The sequence below is a fragment of the Coturnix japonica genome, chromosome 17 (genome assembly GCF_054131305.1).
Source record: "Coturnix japonica strain WE chromosome 17, WE-NBRP24, whole genome shotgun sequence".
NCBI lineage: Eukaryota > Metazoa > Chordata > Aves > Galliformes > Phasianidae > Coturnix > Coturnix japonica.
The window spans coordinates 3,823,631-3,842,225 of NC_140679.1; the positions used below are offsets into that span (position 1 = coordinate 3,823,631).

At 37.8% G+C, this 18,595-nt stretch overlaps 1 protein-coding gene across 1 annotated transcript; it reads left to right on the plus strand.

Moving 5' to 3' along the window:
* Positions 1-4,491: 4,491 nt before the first annotated feature.
* On the plus strand, positions 4,492-10,691 carry LOC146758074 (kinesin-like protein KIF20B). Its single transcript, XM_085518662.1, has 5 exons — positions 4,492-4,753; positions 5,248-5,309; positions 5,513-5,632; positions 6,849-7,044; positions 9,484-10,691. The coding sequence occupies exons 1-5, from the start codon at positions 4,561-4,563 to the stop codon at positions 10,689-10,691; spliced, it is 1,779 nt and encodes a 592-aa protein (XP_085374788.1). The 5' UTR covers positions 4,492-4,560.
* The last annotated feature ends 7,904 nt before the right edge of the window (positions 10,692-18,595 follow it).

An 18,595-nucleotide genomic window follows, 5' to 3' on the forward strand; every position in this document is an offset into this window, starting at 1 on the left:
AAAGGTCGGCATTCAGGGTAAGTACTGTGGAAAGTAAAGGAGTGCTGAAAGCACATTCAGTGTGGTCACTATGTCTTACACCTATTCCCCCATGAGCCTTAATAGTTTCTACAATAGAAGTGTATTACTGCAATTTAGCGCAGTGATGTCTGGAAAATTCCCATTGCTTTTGATGTAAATGTATCTCCTTTTGCCATGAAAATCACCAAACACATCAAGAATGTCCTGGAAATGTTTCCTTTCAAACCATCCCTAAAATGGAGAAATGGTTTGAACACCAGTAGGGGTAGGATGGTAACAAATTAGCTAATAGAAACAGTTAATTTCTTGTCATAGGCAAAACCCTTTTTCTCACGCAGCATCCTAGAGTTGTCCTCTCTGTTAGGTTGTTCCCTCTGTTGCTCACTGAATCTTCATTCTGCTCCATGGACTGAGCTGCTCGCCTTGTAGTTCTTCCAGAGCAAAGACAAGAGATTCACGTCTCTTTTTTTTTATAGCTTTCTGGTAATTCTGAGTGGAGAATGTCTTAGAGAATACATCAGTAAGGAATGCAGCCATGTTCTGCAAATCCTGAGTTAAAACACCAGTACTGCTACTCATGTCAGTCACAAATGCCTTTTCTCCATATAAACCTCATACTAACCTATCTCTTATCTTCCAGAGCTGAATAGTGGCATTACCAAACGGCTGAAAACCACAGAAATCCAGGAGGGAGAAGATTGTACTTTTGAATGCATTCCGTCCCATGAAAGCATTGATGAGTTCAAGTGGACACTGACTGGAAGCAGAGTGGAAAGTGGTGGGCGATTTAAAGCTTCTAACGTGAGTCGGAAATATACTCTCCTTATCAAAAGTGTGACTCCTACTGACGCTGGGGAAGTCATTTTTACTGCCCGTGGTCTAACCTCCAAAGCCTCTCTGTCTGTGAAAGGTAATGAGATGGGAGAGATTCTGGGGTCTGATTCCTTCAACTGTCTTCTGATAAGATTGTCATGAGAGCTAACTCATAATATGGTTAAAGTGAATAGCAACCTTCTACTTGAACCTCGAAGCACTGAGAATTTCTCTTAAAAATAAGTAAAAGGAGGAAACATTTTACACAAATGTGAGAACTACCCAAAGCACTGGGGTAGTGTTGGAAATGGGCATCTCACTACAGCTTGTTCCATTAACAGTAAATCAGGAATGCTCTGTTGAGGGAACTGTGGGAGCAAATATCCTCTAAGTATAAGCTGAAGGGATGGCCTTCACATCATCTAGCTGTACAACAAATTCCTATCTAGAACATGTGCATCTGAGAGCATCATCCGAGGCTCCCAGTGTGATGAGTGGAGAGAAGAAAGAGGCAGTTTTCAGACATGGTTCATCATCCTCAATGGGGTAGATTTAAGAGAGAATAAATGCTGCCTGGAATTCTATTGTCTGTACTTTGCAGATTACTGCTGGCTGTAGGATGGCGTCTGTTGCAAGTGCCTCTCTAACTTATCTCCAGCATGTAGATGCATGTATTTTGAGAGAGGCATCCTACCCTAAGTGTATGTTACTCAAAAAGCAATGTTTTCTTCCAGGAAAACCTACTGAGGTTTCAAAACAGCTGGAGGATAAGACAGCAGCAGCAGGGCAGGACATCAGCCTGAGCTGTGAGCTGTCAAAACCGGATTTGAACATCAGGTGGTACAAGGATGGCAAAGCAATCAGAAAAAGCCAGAAGTACGACTTGCAGCAGGAGGGAACTGGGGCCATTCTGATCATCCATGACTCTACTGCCAAGGACAGTGGGGAGTACCCCTGTGAGACAGAGGACTCCATAACAAAAGCCAGGGTCACTGTGCAAGGTGAGTTGAAAAGCACACTGGGGATGGCATGTAGAGAAGTCGAGGTAAATATCTGCAGCCTGTGGGTGATGTTTTTCTCTTCTGTTTCCTTGAGCAGGATCAATTCTTAGTTTTCAGAAAATATGATGGATTAAAATCTTTTCCTTAAAATAATCTGGAAACTGAATGATTCTCCAGTGTGATGTGGATCTGGGCAGCCTGGTCTGGTGGTTGGTGACCCCTTGGAGGGGGTTTGAAACTAGATGATCTTTGAGGTCCTTTTCTACTCAGGCCACTCTATGATTCTGTGATCATTCTATGATTCTATGATCTTGGGTGTTAGTGAGCCAAGAAAAGATGGCAATCTGAATTAGTCTATATTGAATATGTGTAATCAAAACTATATGCAGTTGATCAGATGAGATCCTACCAGCGCATGTATAATGGTATTGAACTTTCCAGATATCTACTGGAATTATCAAACCGATGTAAATGGGTGGACTCTGTGGTCTTCTTAGACTCTTTGCATCTCTATGTGATATTCTGAAATGAGGGCAAAGGAGATTCAGGACACCTCTGTATGCTTGGGACTTGTTGGGGTAACAAATCCCTTTGTCCTACACCCTCATCCTTTTTTTTTTCCTTCCAGAAAAACCTAATTACTTTATCAAGGAACTTTCAGATGTGAAAATTGAAGAAAGTGGAAGTGCACTTTTTACATGTCAGAGCGAGAAAGCCGCATCCTTCGTCATATGGAGGAAAGGCATTGCTGAGCTCAGGCCTGGCAGGAAATACAAGAGGGCACAGAAAGGATGAGACCTGAAGCTGTGCATAAAAAATCTGGAGAAAAGTGACAGTGACGTGTACACCTGTGACATTGGTGATGCCCAGTCCAGAGCCAAGCTGGTTGTACAAGGTATGTGTGAGAGCCATATGACTGCGCATCCTGTTTCTCCACTACCAAGACATTATCCTGGTAGAATTTGTACATTTATGGCAGGTCTTTGGGGCTGCAGCTGTCTGGCCTGAATAGCGGTTCACAAGCCATGCACAGAGCAAGCTGCACAGAAAGGGAAAGAACTACCGACTAGAGCAGTGCCATTGAGAACTTTATGTATCATTTAAAAACCAAAAATGCTGATGTACGGTGAGGCTGGTGACCCAGAAATCAGTGTGAACTTTCTATCTCTGACCTTTCTGAGTTAAAAATAGTCCTCCAGAGTTCTAGGCAAAAATTCCCTTATGCTGCATTCTGGGTAGTTGTCACGGTTTAAACAAAAATCTACCTGTGTCCGTGACAGGGGGGCCACAGGCAAGCGAGGTGCTAGAAGGAGCTGAACCTCTGTCCCAACTACTTCACAAGCAGCCCAAACCCCCTCGTACATGGCTAAGATCTCCTTCTCAGTTGGAGTGTAGCACTCCTCAGACCCTTTATATGCTCGACTCCAAAGTCCCGGGGGTTGGCCTTGGGTTTCTCCTAAAGCTCTTTGCCACAAACTCCAAGTGGGACCTTTCTCTCCAGCAGCAGTGTAGAGGATGTTCTTTACATCCTGTCCCGTCCGTACTGGCCCCAAGGCCACGGCACAGGCTATCTCTTGTTTTCTCTGCTCAAAAGCCTGCTGCTGCTCAGGACCCCATGAGAAATTATTCTTCTTCCGTGTTACCTGATAGAGGGGGCTCACTATGTGGCTGTAGTTTGGGACATGCATTCTCCAAAAGCCCACTACTCCCAGAAAAGATTGGGTCTCTGTCTTGTTTGTGGGAGGAGACATAGCAGTGATTTTTTCAATCACATCTGCTGGGATGTGTCGATGCCCATCTTGCCATTTTACACCTAAGAACTGGATTTCCTGGGCAGACCCCTTCACCTTGCTGTGCTTAATGGCAAAACCAGCTTGCAAAAGAATTTGGATTATCTGTTTTCTTTTCTTGAAAATCTCTGCTGCTGTATGGCCCCACACGACAATATCAACAATATACTGCAAGTGTTCGGGAGCAGTAAAATTATTCATGCTTTATATGATGTTATGATGTGGAATACTGATAGCAAAATTACAAAATTATTAAACCATGACACCCTGGTATTTTTCTTTTTTTTTTCTTAAATATTTTCCTTTTTTTTTTCTTAAATATTTTCCTTTTTACTATTTAAATGTTATGGGCACATCTTATAGAAACACAAGGCTGTTTACAAAGAAGTGCATGCTGTGTTTCTGTATGATGAGCAAGATACATCTATTCTTCATCTAGCAGGAATAGTTGCTGAGCCTTAAGAACAGTTTCAGAAAGCTTTGGGAATTTGGGCGTTTTCCTTGTTTCTGCAACACAAAATGAAAATTTACGCTGTATACAAAGAAAAGGGGAGTCCGAACTTGTACGTTAAATTTGAAGGAGATCAATCTGGGGTAATATTTAAAAAAAAAAAAAAAAAAGGGAGCGTGGTCATCAAATACTATAAAATATATTAGCTGTTACTAGAATGCCACTTATCTTCCCCCCATACGAATCACTGTCATGTTGTATGTGAATTTGTGAGGTGGGTTTTGAAGCTGAAATTAAAAACTTCTTGTATGGCTGTCTTCATAGTGGCTATCCAGACTATCTGTAGAAATAACAGCTATTATGTAGTCAGCTATTCACCAGTTTTAACTGATTATAAATTACGTTTCAGGGTGGAGAACATAGCATAGTGCCTGACACCTGTGTTGATCCTGAGGGCATTCTTGATTCTGTGCATTATGATGTCATGGATATTAAAGAGCAAGCTGAGGCAGCACATAGTTCCATTGTATCCGTGGAGGACCCGAAGGAAGATACTGGCTGGTTTGAAAAGCAGCTGGAGAAAACTAACTTTGAACTGATGGAGACCAAAGAAGAGCTAACAGAGAAAAACACCAAACTACTTAAAACTGAAGAAGAGCTGATGCAGAAGAACAAAGGTGAGTTATGCGATGTGAAAGGTAGAAGACAGAAATAGTTCATTAATCTAAAAGAGAAATAACCAGTTTGAGTAGGAATTAGAGGAGATGTTCTACCTTTGGAACCATAGCCTGTAGATAAGTGATAGTTTGTTCCTTGTGTATATTCAGGTTCAGCAATTCCACGGTTTTTGGTTATTTCTTTTCTTTTTTCCCCCTCTCCTTTAAACTGCAACTAGCAGCTTTACGCTTTCGTAAGTATGGGGTTAAATGTCTATATCTTGATTTTTACTTTTATATTGTAATCTCTACTCTTCTTTTTGTCTTGTTGATGCAATGTTTTTGTTCCAAGAAATTTAGAAAACTTTTGAATCACTCCCAATAAGTGAAGACCACATGCAAATTAATTAATCTGTTCAAAAGCTACCTAAACATTAGAATATCTGGAAAAATTGATTACTTAATAAACTATCTATTGGCTACTTATGTAATACAACCTTTTCTGTGTGTTACAGACTTTGAAATGCAGATGATTAAATTGGATGAGTCTGTTGAGCAACTTAAAGAAGCAACTGAGGTAACTTTATCAAGAAGATGTTGTGTAAAATTGTTTTAATACCAACTTGTGGTAGCTTAAAATGCTATTCCAGTAGGCTCCATTAATAGATTTCTTACCGAGCTTAGCTTAACTGAATTTGCCTTTAATGCATTGTGTAATTCAGCTACTTACCACTCCATTAGAAACTGATGACTGAATTTTTTTTATTTTTTATTTCCAAGAAAATGAATGCACAAAATGAAAGGATTCAAGAGCTAATGGACATCGTGGTGTGGAAAGATGACATTATTACAGAGCTACAAGACTTAAAATCTCATTTAGAAGAAAAAATAAAAGATTATGTGAGTTTTACACATCTCCGTATCCTTATACAAAAAAAGAAAAACACTAATTCTATGCTTGTAATCAACACATTTTTGGAAAACTGATCTTCTGTATGTAGCTGGTACTCGCTTGAAATTGTAAAAAATTCAAATTTATCTGAAGGTAGTTGTTGTTAACACAAACAACAAAAATATCAGTGTGTTCCACTAACTCCTGCCTCACACTCCTACATCAGAGGAAGAGCAACAGTAAAAGTATGTTGAGTAGAGTTTGAAGTACGAGTATGACTGGTCAGGATATCTCCACGTTCTATGCAGTCCATAAAACTTTATCCTGACTAATGTACCGCGAGCTACTGAATATGTGAAGACTAGCTTGATTAAGTTTGTGTGCATACCACTTCTGGTGGTTTTTGTTCATTTTTTGATGTTTGGTAGCCTGAAGTAGCTCTGAAAACATTTATAGTTAATTCTGTCACTCAGATCTCTAACCTTGTAAGCTTAGCAACTTGACCCTTCTTAGTCTTTGACTGTCTGCATCACTGCAACTTAGTATTTCCATGGTATTAAAGCTGACTGTGATGAGTAGTCATGTCCTCACCTATTACTTCTTCCAAGAACAAGGCTCCAACTCTATCTGTGAAATTGTGTGGACTGAACACTTCTGAAGCTTTTCTTTTCATAAGTTACTAAAGATGAATAATCAGTCCTTGGCAGTGCCAGCATGGCTTAACAATCGTCATCTTGTAAGTAAGGAAGCTTCGCTTGTGGTCAAGGACACAATCTAAAATATGCGTGACAGAGCTGACTAAGCTTTAAGGTTGGATTATATCTGTCACGATGAAAGTGATTTTAGCAGCTTAGCAGAAGTGTGATGTGATGAACTTGTATGAGAGCTGACCATTTGCTCTTTGACCATGTTTGTAATTTTGACTTCTTGGAAACAGGAAATTCTTTGATAAACTGGTAAACTCTTGATTGTGTGCAAGTCTTTTACTTTGTAACCTGCTAGGCTCTTGCTTTCCCTTGTATACTCTACCGAGTATTACACTTGTCATTATCTGAAGGTGTACTTGTTCTGTCTGCTATTGAGATTTGTAACTGATGTCTATAGAGTCACCGGGTAAATATTTTAGCTGTATGGTTTTGTGTAAATATTTGCCTACAGAAGATTACTGAGACTTAAGTGCTCCTTTTGTTAAGCTTCAATGTAACTGATCTTATATCAATACAGGAAAAGACTACCTACCATTTAACTACCATTAAAGCAGAACCGGCAGAAGAGAACACTAATAAAGGAACTGAAAGCAGCCAATTTTCAGTGCTTTCAGTTAAAGCACTGAAACAAGAGAAAACTGAGTTGGAAGTGGGAAGAAAGCGCAGTACTGATGAAGATAAGCCTACTGTGAAAGAGCCACCTCCAAAGAAAGGTACAGTTTCTTCCATCCTTGAACAGGGTGTCTTCCAAAACAATAAATTGCTTCCTATTCCGGATAGGAAGCAAAAGGCTGTGAAGCGCGTACCTTATGGTATAAGGAGAAAAGCCACTGTGTTAAACTGTAAATAGAAGTTACTGTTATGTAAATATCCCTTTTTCAGAAGGTCCTATGCTGTTCATTTTTGAATGCTTAAGAATAAAAGTTTTTTGCACTATTTTTTTCCTTTTTGCTGCTTTTTCCTCATCTGTTGATGCACTTTCAGATTTGGTAATAGTTTTAAAGCAGTTTCTTTAGGATTGTTTCAACTGCTGTTGCTGATCTTCTGAGTAGCATCAGCTGTTCAAGTGCTTTTTTTTGTTTACTTGTTTTGTTTTTCCTGAAGCAACTATCAAAATTGTTGACGACCTGCTAATTGCTCGCTCATGGGCAATATTTGAGCAAACTGGTTTGGATAAGCTCTGATGCATTTAACTTCACTTCTGGGCACAGCTGAGCATCAGTGTTTTAGAATTACGGAAGGCATATACAATGTAGAAGGGAAAATCTAAAACTTAGCTGTAGTCCCTTCCTTTCTTGTATTCCTCTTGCAAAATATGTGCAAGGGAGAAAGTCAAGGCCTTCTTTGGATGAGATGCTGTTCTCGGATGATTTGTCCCTGCTGCCTTTATTTGGCATAAATATTGAATCCTAATGTGACCACTGAATGGCATCACATATAAGCATCTTACCAGAGACTGAGGAGGGATGTGGACTCCTCCATACTCCAAATAGTAGTGGGTTTGTTCTAATCATATGACCAAAGCTCTCATTTAAAAATTGACAGCAATGCTCCACATAGGAATTAAAATGGGTAGCTGATAGTCACAATGTCAGCGTGAAGTTTTCTGTTAAGAAGTACTGAGTATTCAATCATGTTAAAATTTTCTTCTATTTGTGAGTATTAATAGCATCCAATTTCAAAAACCGCTTAATATATATTCTTTAGCTATGTTAAATATACACAGTATAACAATGAGCACAGGTATGTTGTGCTGGTTCTTTTGTAGAATTAGTTATATAAGTAGCACGAGCAAAAGTGTTTTAGGAGATTCTAGGTTATCTCAGCTTCAAGTTCAGGGTATTTACACCATTCTCTGAGCTTTTAGGTCTTGTTTCCTATGCTCTGTAATAATGCTTTTTCCCTACTTCCTGTGTAAGGAGCTTCTAGACTGAACATTACACATCTTCTCCCTAGTCTTATTTATCTTGCTTTAGTGCTTGCTTGTTGTTTTCAGCATAAAGTGTTTAGATTACTTATAAATCATATTCCCCTCACTAGTGTTGCTGGGAGCAGCAGTCAAAACCCAAAACCTGGTTTGGGGTGGAATACGCCACTGCTGTTTCTTCAGTATGACTTTTAAATCAGTTGAGGGCTGTATATAAAACTCCTTAGATGAGTTAAGAGGCTGTTTCCATGCAGTACATGTGAATCTGTATGTAATGCAGGCTGCACGTGGGCGCTATAAAATTCTGCATTTCTGTAGTTGTAGTAATAAAAGGACTGTACAAGAATCACCATGGAATATATTGTTGTGGTGACACAATCCCTAGTAAGTCTTGACTTATATTTATTTTTTCTAATACTTAAAGTATGCAAATTATGGAATGGACGTAACTGGATTCTAAAGCAATGATGAAATACAGCAGAAGTTGCTTTTGATAGAAAGAAAATGCATGTGATTTTAACTAATTGCTCACCAGTTAAAGAAAAGAACAGCCCCAAGCTAATGGAATATTTATGGAAACTTGAATCTGCAAATTTGTACAACTTTATGCGTGAACTTTATATGCAAAAGAGTAAGTGTGGACAGAAGTAGGAATCCTCATATTTTGTTTAGAGATCAACTGAATAAGAGAGACAGATATCAACACTTAAGTGATCAAATTGTCCAGGGTTTTATCTTTCTTTTGAAAGTAAGAGGACTGTGAGTTGGAATGAAATTTCTTAGAGAACTATTTATCTACCATTCAGATGTAGATGGAGTGATTCCTGGCTGCCTTATAGGGATTGCTGAAGCACGGAAGATAGAAAGAATATAGCTGTGAATTATCTATCTCGTTCCCATGTTTCTTAAATCTAATTAGATTTTCTACTGGTGTGTAGTGGAAGGTTTGAGTAGTGCCATGGTAAAAGTGTTCTTCCAGACTGAAAACCTTTTGCTGTGAATTCTGTATAGAAATCTGAGGCACCTGATTACGTGTTCAGAGGACTTTAATTCCTTCACTAGTATCAAATACTATGTGATGTGCGGGTGTGGCTTGCATATTTGTGACAGTTTTTCACTTAGAAGTTGCTACTTGTTGTTGTGAACTGCTATGTAATAATGATTTTAATCAATCTGAGCTACATTCCTTTTCCTTTTTTTTTTGGTTTGTTTGTTTGTTTTACAGTAGTTGTAAATGAGAGAAAGAAAAAGAACACTGTAGAGCAAAAGACAATTGAACACATGAAACAAAAGTGCTCCGCGTACCGAAAGGAAGTACTAGCACTGAGGGAAAGAACTGAAATCTTGGAACATCATTTAACTGTGCTTGAAGAACAATGCAGAGGAGAAAAAAATAAAAAAGAAGATTTCAGTAAGCAGGTAACAAGCCTGCGTATTGAGCTTTCTTTTTCTGAAGAAACAGCTGATGTCCCCCGTGAACAAATTCTGCAGGGTCAAGCTGACTATCGGGAAATTGCTTCTGAACTGGATGAACAGAAATCTATAAATATGACACTTGAAAACAAAAATGCCCAACTAACTAACAACATAGAAGTTGCCAAAGAATATATAATTGATAAAGTGTCACAAGTAAAAAAAATGCGGACCAAATTAGATGAATTATACAAATGTCACTTAGAGTTTCACGCCATCGGTACTGACTTTGTCAGTGTAAAGGATTCCTCAGACTCAGAAAAAGATGAGCCAGGGACATCTCAAATTAGTTCTGCATGCATTCAGTCACAGACTTCTTCCATCTCAGATCTTGTGCAGGACCTCTCCTTTAACTATAGTCTTGAAAGGATTTGGGAAGTATGCAGAAGTATTGTTGATGTTTCCTCACAAAAAAGTCAGCACATCAAAGCACTGCTTCAAGACAATGAAAACCTAAAGGCGGGACTGAATAATGCTGAAAATCATAATCGTCAACTTGTAATGAAGCTATGTGAGATTACAACTCACACTAGTCAGGAAGATGATCTTGTGAATCAGTTACATGAGCAAATAGAAAAGAAAACTCAGGACTTTGAAGAAAAGACTGCAGAAGATCAGAGAGTGATTGCACAATTTCAGGAGGAAGTTGCCAACTGTGAGGTAAAAATAAGAGAGCTTGAATATCTCCTGGAGGTTTCCAAGACAATGGAAGACAATGTGTCAAAACTCAATGAATTACTTAAAGAAAAAGAATCTATTATTGTTAATCTAGAGACAGTTACAGCAACTCTGCAGGAGATGTCTGCTAATGCAGACAAAAAGGTTGAAGAGTTAAGTATCAATGAAGCAAATCTGATTCAAGAAGTTATGCAGCTGAAAAACAGCTTGGAGCAGATGAAACATTCTCTTCGGGAAAAGGAAAAGAGTGAAATGGAGAAAGTGCAACGTATAGAATCGTAAGTAACCACTGAGTTAACTTAGAGCCCTTTGAGAATGAACTAGAGTTAAAAATAGTTAATGGGAACATCCCTTCGACTTAATGCATTTGCATGCTTATCAATGGCCAAACTACTACTTTAGGATGCTTTGGTATGCTACTTGAGTTCCAAGGGAAAACAGGAGTGTGCAAGGAAATAAAGAATAATATGGGGATTTCTGGTGGTTTTGTTGTACATCCCTCAGAATAGCATCTGAATAATCTATTGCTTCAGCATCTGATTATGAGAAGCAAGCTGAAATTCAAAAGTAATTGTTTAAATCTTGTCACTGGTCTAGATAGATTTAAGAGTCTATTTACAAATAGAAACCAACAGGCAGGGCATGGATTAAGCTGTAATTGCTGTTTCCATGAGATGTGTAACAGTAATGTTCTTTGTCTCTTTATTTTTAACATAAGGCTAGAAAATATTCTTTCTGAGAGTTCTGCCCTTGTACTGAATTTGAAAAAAGATTTGCAGAGGAAAGAAGAAGAGTATGCAGATCTAAAAGACAAACATTCTGATGCCGAGAAACAAATTCAGCAAGTACAAAGCGAGGTTTGTAGTCAACTGAGCTATTTTTTTCTGTAAGATTATGCTTGGTTTTCTGCTGTTAAAACTTCTCAAACTTTAACTATGAAGCTGGAAATTTCACACTAGTGTGACTAGCAGCAAATCTTAGGTAAAGTTGCCATTGAAGCTCTAGAGGGGACCACAAGTTAAAACATGGTTTCGCATAGATAATGAACAGAGGAAAGTAAAGTTGGTTAGTAGTCTGGAATAAGGTTTGTGAAGAGAATAGCTAATCTGCCTCTGGAGGGGACTTGTTATTATCTCTAAGTTACTGGTGACTTGCCATTGGTATCCGTGGTAACTCCAAAGCCTAAAACCTAAGTCTTGTGAAAAAACGCTGATAACTGGGAAGAAGAATGCTATTTACTTGAAGAGAAATAGACTAATTTCCAGAGGCTCTTTAATATAAGCATGTATATTTTTTTCTTCAATTTCAGCTTCAGTGATGCTAATAGTTAAAATTTAATTATTAAACAAGAAGATATCTTAAAACCCATTTTGCAGGATCTTAGTCTGAAAGTTTATTGGGTGTGCTTGGGGTGGAAAATTGAAGCTTAAAAATGAATTCATGTCTTCCTTGGTAACCTTGCACTTGCTGTCGTTTTCCTACTCAGCACTTGTTTGTGAATTCCTCTTTATTTAACAAAGAAGTATTTGGCCAGGTTGGATTACAGAAGTCTTTTAATGAACCGTGAGCTGTGCTTACATTACAGGTGTCCACGATGCGTTCTGTGGAGGAATCCCTCAGGAACAGGATGGATGAACTTGAAAGGATTAATAACCAGTTTAAGGATGAGCTGGATTATAAAGACTATACTATCCAACAACTTAAACAGGTATTTTTCTTGCTCTTATTTTTTATTAAATGAATGATGCAGGTTTTCCAAGCAACAGGAAAAAGGTGAAAAAAAAAATTGGAGCAAAATGAAAGTGGCCAACTGAAATTAGTGGTAGACCATGAAAGATATTCAAATAATTAGTCACTACAGAGCACTGGCAGATTGCTTTAAATACAATAATCTGCATAGTAAATACATATGTAATACATGCATGTAACCTGATCTTGTTGAGTGACATCACGATATGTTAATTGAAATGTCTTACCATAAACTCTTTTTATCAGCTTGAGTCCTTATTTATGCTATATGAAAAACTTATTAATTCTAGGCTGTCTTAAAAATTCTGCTTGTTTCTACTGTGTATGCTTTTCTATCATCATGAAATATAGGAGCTGGAGGAAAAGGACCATAATCTTCAAAAGTGGCGTGAGGAGAGAGATCAGTTTGTTGAAGCTTTGGAAGAACAGCTCAAAACTTTGGCTTCTAATGTCATACAAAAAGAGACAGAAATAGCAGAACTGAGACAATCTGCCTTAAAGGATTCAAGCAAGGTCAGCTCTCCTTTCCTCCTACCTGATTAGCTACCCATAAATTCTGTAAAACTCCTGTACCTGCTCTTTGTATTCTGGGTGTGCTTCTGTTCTTGAACACTGTCGTATTGACATCATGTGCAACTAACCAAAAAAAGCACCAGCTTTTATTTTTGTTCTTCAGAAACAGAATTTCTGTTAATTACTAAAATTTCAATTTTTTCAGTAGTTCAGATAAGCAGATGTCAGTTTGATGCTTATGATCCTACAGTCAGACTGGACATCTGTAGCTTTTTCTGATAATTCACAGCATTTCCGGATCCCAAGCTAGGCTCAATACTCAGACAGTAGTTCTGTCTCAGGTTTCTTACTTTCTTTGCTTTCTCTGAGGTAGTATCTACAATGGCATGAAAAGACAGAAGGGGACGTGGAGAGAGATTAAGGGAAGCATCAAAAAGCAGAGGGGGGATGATCTCTGGAAGTTGCATTTCTTATTTCAACATCCAGCTTTTAATCAGGATAGCCAATCTAAGCCGTAGCATAGAATTTCAGAAGCTAAACAGAAGACTAAATGAGTTGTGCTCTTTTGAGAATGTTTGGATTCACTTTCTCTGAGAAGAAAGATGTTCTCATAGCAAAACTTCCCCTACAACTGCCGACTTTCTCACAGTACCGAGGATTTGGGAACAAATAAAAGCTCGGGTTATTATATCTTAAGGGAGATGAAGGCTGAAGCACATAAGTAAAATAGAAGAATCAAAATATATTGTATTACAACTTCCCAGGCAATTCTGTGACTACTGCACTTGTAACAGTGACCGTACAAATCCGTGAAATGTTACTGTTCTTGAATAGTTAAGTGTTGTAGCCTGCAATTCTAAAACTGATGCTACTAAGTAATTGCAATACTGCTTGTGTGTGTTAATTCCTTTTGCCAGTCCCACAACTCAGCAGTTTTTACTGTTTATTAGGATAATGCAACTGTGATAGAAGAGTTAAGAAAAGAACTGGCTGACAAAGATGACTTTATAAAGGAATTAAAACAACGCATTAACCACAGTAGCCCTCAGTGTTTGCCAGAAATACCTTTACTTGAAGAAAGACAAAGTAGAAGGAATGACTCTGTAAATGAAAAGGTATGATTATATTTATAGAAAGTCAGTACTTAACATCTTGTTAACCCCTTTTTGTTCTTCTGTTTTCCTAGGAGATACTGGAGCTGGAATCATTTTTCTTAGCATATAGTCCTTTAACTACATATTCAGTGATGAGTACTTGTTGGTTCTTTTTGTCTTCCACTCAAACATGAGCTCTCATCTTCTCAAAAATATTTTATTTACTAGAACACCATCTCTGTGTGTACATTATGGAACTTTTCCATGCAGTTTTCCATGTATTCGTATGTGGATGCTGAAGATTAGGCAGAGGTTTAGCCTTTGGTGTTCTAACATAGCAGCTGTGAGCGTGCAGAGTATGGGGGGAATGGATGACAAAACGACCAGCGTTACAGATTTTGTCCCTAAATAATGTCTCGCTTTCTCTCTTTTGGAGGCAGAATACTGCCTGAGACTGTTAGTGAGACCCAGTAGGGTGTATCTGAAGATCACACAATGAATAGATGTTACTACCTTCCCACACTTGTGCTGTGTTTCAGCTTACGTGTTCATGTGGCGTCTGAGCTTGAGGTTTTACACTGTAACTTTAGAAAACTCGAGATATTTTGGAGGTCTAATGCATAGCCTAACCTTTACTCCTTTTAAATATTTACAGCCTAGGAAACAACAAAGCAAAACTAAAACTGGAGAAAGTATTCCATTAAGATGCAAAGCTGAAGACAATTATTTGTCACGTCGATGTACTAGGAGCCTCACTTCATTAAATGAATCTGAGGTTAGTATGAAACTTCAGATCTGAAAATGTTGTGATTGTATTGCTTTTGATAAGGAATGAGTAGGAAAAGATCTCATGTTCTCTAAACAATTCCCAAGTTTTAATTTATTTATCCCTTTCAAGCTGATCAGATCACCTGTTTTTATAGCCTTTGATAGGAATAAAAGCTGTTGAAACAATTGTGTGATGAATTTTTGTCAGGTGCTGTTGAAAACTCTCCTCATGTTAATGCTTATGAAGTGGCTCATGATTAGATAAGTTACTTGGAAAAAATCCATGGAGCCACTGAAACGGGCACAGCAAACTGAACTTATTTTCTTCCTCTGCGGGATTTCTGGATATTGTTTTGTTAGCAGATGATATTAATCATTCCTATATAAGTTTTTAATTGCTAACTTTCAAAAAATAGCAGTTACATATATTTTAAAAACAAAGTATTTATTAACCAGCTTAATTCTTGGAAATACAGTGGGTGGTGATACTCCATTCAGATTCTTAGCAGAGCCTGATAAAGTGGCTCTGACTACTTTTTGTCTTTCTACAATTAAAAAAAGCATTAGAAACAAGCATTAAAAATGCTATTTCTACCTCAGTAAAGTAGTTGAAGAATTTAATTAATGAACTGCTTTAATGAACAAAACTAATAGCCAAGCTCAGTGATAATGGTTTAAGAGAAGGGAATTTCTCTTAACTTCATTGTGTATTTTCTTTGAAACCTGTAGACATAAATCAGCTTTTTAGACATCATGAGATGTCTAATACTGATATCTTAATGTCCTGTTTTTATAATTGAATGCTTCTTTATTATTTGATTTACAGTGGAATAGTTACCACTAGCAAATACTTCCCTACTATTAGCAAAAGTGTTTAAAGTGTTCACTTTTGTGACATCAATTGTTCTTTCCAAAAGAATCATGGCTGAAACTTGTCTTATTTTCCCAGGATTCTGTGAAAAGTGAGAACACGAAAAATACAAAATCTGTCATGGCTTTTAATTCACCCTCTGCAAGTGACGAGAAAATGGTTGTTTTTTGTTCAAGTTTTGAAGCTAGCTTGGGACTTCCTGTAATTGTGTGGTCACACGAAAGAAGCAGTGTCTTATACTTATGTGTATACCTGAATGGGAATCTTACATGCTTATGAGCTCTTCCTATTAAATTCCATAAGCTAACCAAAGGGCAAGTCAGTCTGTCCCCAGAGCGTGTAATGGCTGTACTGTGTAATGATTTGGAGGGAAGGATATTGCACACTGAATAGTTGGGAAGAGAAGCTTTAGTGTATTATCGTGTGCTTTTGTAAGTGAAGCCCTTGTATTAAACTAAGGTTCATATCATTAATATGCATGGCAGTTATTAAAAACAGACGTTCACATGTGATAGCAGTATCCTTGGCATGGTCAGAGTATGAGTAGTAGATTTTTCCCATCTGTTGTCTTCTGTTTTGTATGTTTGTTTGTTTTATGTAATTAGAACAGCTTATGTAAGAAACAACTCCACAGCTTGGGAGCTACTTTTAAAGAAACTACTGCCTTATTAAGAAACTTTAAGAAACGTATGCCTTGAAATAGCTGAGATTTTGACAACTCCCTAAAGGGTATAAAATTGTCTACATTACTTGCCGTTGTGGTATCATCAGCATAATGAACAGAGGTGTCAGTAGTAAAGCTCAAAATGTCAACTTAAAATAACGTTGAACTAAAATGAAGTTTAAACAATGCTCTTGTTTTACATGTTCACATCTCTGTTGAACAGAAATCCGGAAAAGACTACTTCCTGAGAAAGCGAGTACATGCTTCAAGACTGACTAAAAAGAAGGATGAAACACTGCAAAAAGTTGGAGATTTTATTCAAAGCTCTCCTTCTATTATACACTCTAAAGGTTGGTGTAGAATAAGTTTTATTCCATGTTTTCTAGACATTGTAGAATGGCTTGTTTCTGCTGTAGGCTATTAATGTATGTGTTCTTAGACTTGTCTGCCATGTTAAGTTGTCCTTTGATTTATGAAGTAAATGCATTCATTCGTCTCTTCAGAGATTCATTATTACATTTGTGAAAACCTACAAGTATACAGAGAAAGTTGGTTCTGTCTTGTGCTTCTGTCAGCACGAAAGTTAGGCCTGTTGTTTAACTCCTGCTGAAGTTTCTGACTTCCAACGACTTCTGAGCCATGATTGTCTTTCATACTCCATTTTAATGCGTGCTTTAAGCTGCCATACCTGAAGCTTTAAACAGTTTCAGCTATAGAAGCAATAAAGAACCTCGATGAACAAATACAATTTCTGAGTATTTTCACTTAAATTTTATGTGTCATTTATAAACCAAGTTTGTTACGAAGCTTTTTTTGCATTCAGTGATTTAAAGACTCACAAAACCAGTAAGTTGATTGGTTTATGTATCAAAACAAATTTCTTCTAGCCAAGAAGCTGATGTCAGCAGTAAGTTCTCCTAAATCAAACGAACCTGAAAGTCTCGAAGAAGGAGAGACCAAGCCAAAACGATCCAAAAGGAAGCTGTATTCCACTGTCGTTTCTGGCCCTCTAGATATACCTGCTTCTTCGGTAAGCGATTATACTGTAGTCTTGGCTTAAAATAAACTACTAAGGAGTCCAAACAGACTGGAGGTTTCATCTATTTGCAGGAGGAGGTTGAAAGTACTGAGGTATTTCTTTATTCTACCAAGTCATTCTTGTTGGTCTTCCTGCTGTTCTGTTTTAGTTTGTCCTCAAAGATCTCTGTGTTTGGCTGGCTTACAGTTTACTAAGTAGGTGATGTAGCAATCACGGAGATGTCTTCTAATTTGGAATCATAGATAATTTCAGTGTGTCGAAGTGGGATTATTCTACTACACGCTTTTCTAGAGCACAACTTAGACAGCTTTTTAGGTATGCTTAAACTATGATCTCCTGTCTAAGCCAACTTGCAAGGATCTGATGTGCCAGTTTCATGACTCTGTCAGCAGCTATTGTGCTAAGAACATTCTTGCTCTGTTGGAACTGCATCTTTTAATTATATTAGAGTCCTTTTTCTGTTCAGCATAGTGATCATTTGCCCATACTGTAATATCCCTCTGAATTTTTTGATGATTTGACGAATGATAGGGGCAGAAAAAATGTTATTTTTTTTTGTTAGAGGATGAAGAAGATGAGACAATTTCTTCTCTCACTGTAGTTCTGAGAACATGGAACTGAACCGAGAACTGAAATTCTGGGCAAGTCATAGCTACAGGGATTGAGGCTAAAAATGTTTTCTGAACGCTTCATGTTTCACAAAACAAGTATTATAATACTCTTTTGAAAACAAGTATTTCAAAATGAAAGCTGCCTTCAGGCTTTCCTCAGATGTGTGTGCTTTTTTAAGATAAACAGGATTTTGTACATTCTCCATATTTGTTCCTTGTGATTAAGCCGCATTAAAATGATCTCGGTATCCCATAGTTTTCTGAATAAAATATAATAAGCAAATGCCATTCTGAAATCCATTTAGGGGAAGAAATATGTTTGCGTGGGTCAAGAAGAGCTTGTCAGTCTTGTGTGAAAAGATGAGTAACTTTTGAAATGTTTTCTTCAGGAATCTGAGGAACAAAAGAAGGAAAGTGATCATCTGATCATCAAGCGACGGCTGAGATCCAGAACAGCTAAAAAACCTTGAAGAAGCGTGTTTGTTCCCCTTTCTCAGGACATACTTTTATCGTAGTATTAAAACTGGTTGTTAATAAACAGTAACAGTTACTCCGTTGTGTTCTTAAATTTGTATATAGGTGTTTGTTGCAGAACGGCGGGAGAAAAGCAGACGACCACACCTGTCATTGACATATGATCAGCGAATCTCATTTATTCCTTGGCTGCGTGTACCTTTATAATACGGATAATTAGCTCATACATATTGCAACATATCTCTGTTTCGTTCGATTTGTTGGCCTCAATTATATTATATTGTGTTATCTTGTATTTCGATATCATATTTAGTAAAGTAAGTTTTTCCTCCTTAGATTGCCGCTGTTTTATCCCATTCCCCTTTTCCCCCTCCTTTCCGGGCCCCGGGGGGGGGGGGGCCCA

Bases quoted from the DNA above. Each gene is read 5' to 3' on its own strand.
- LOC146758074 (XM_085518662.1), top strand. From the start codon at position 4,561: ATGGATATTAAAGAGCAAGCTGAGGCAGCACATAGTTCCATTGTATCC. The intron at 5,633-6,848 runs GTGAGTTTTACA...ATATCAATACAG, and splicing joins AAGAAAAAATAAAAGATTAT to GAAAAGACTACCTACCATTT. The intron at 7,045-9,483 runs GTACAGTTTCTT...TTTGTTTTACAG, and splicing joins AGAGCCACCTCCAAAGAAAG to TAGTTGTAAATGAGAGAAAG.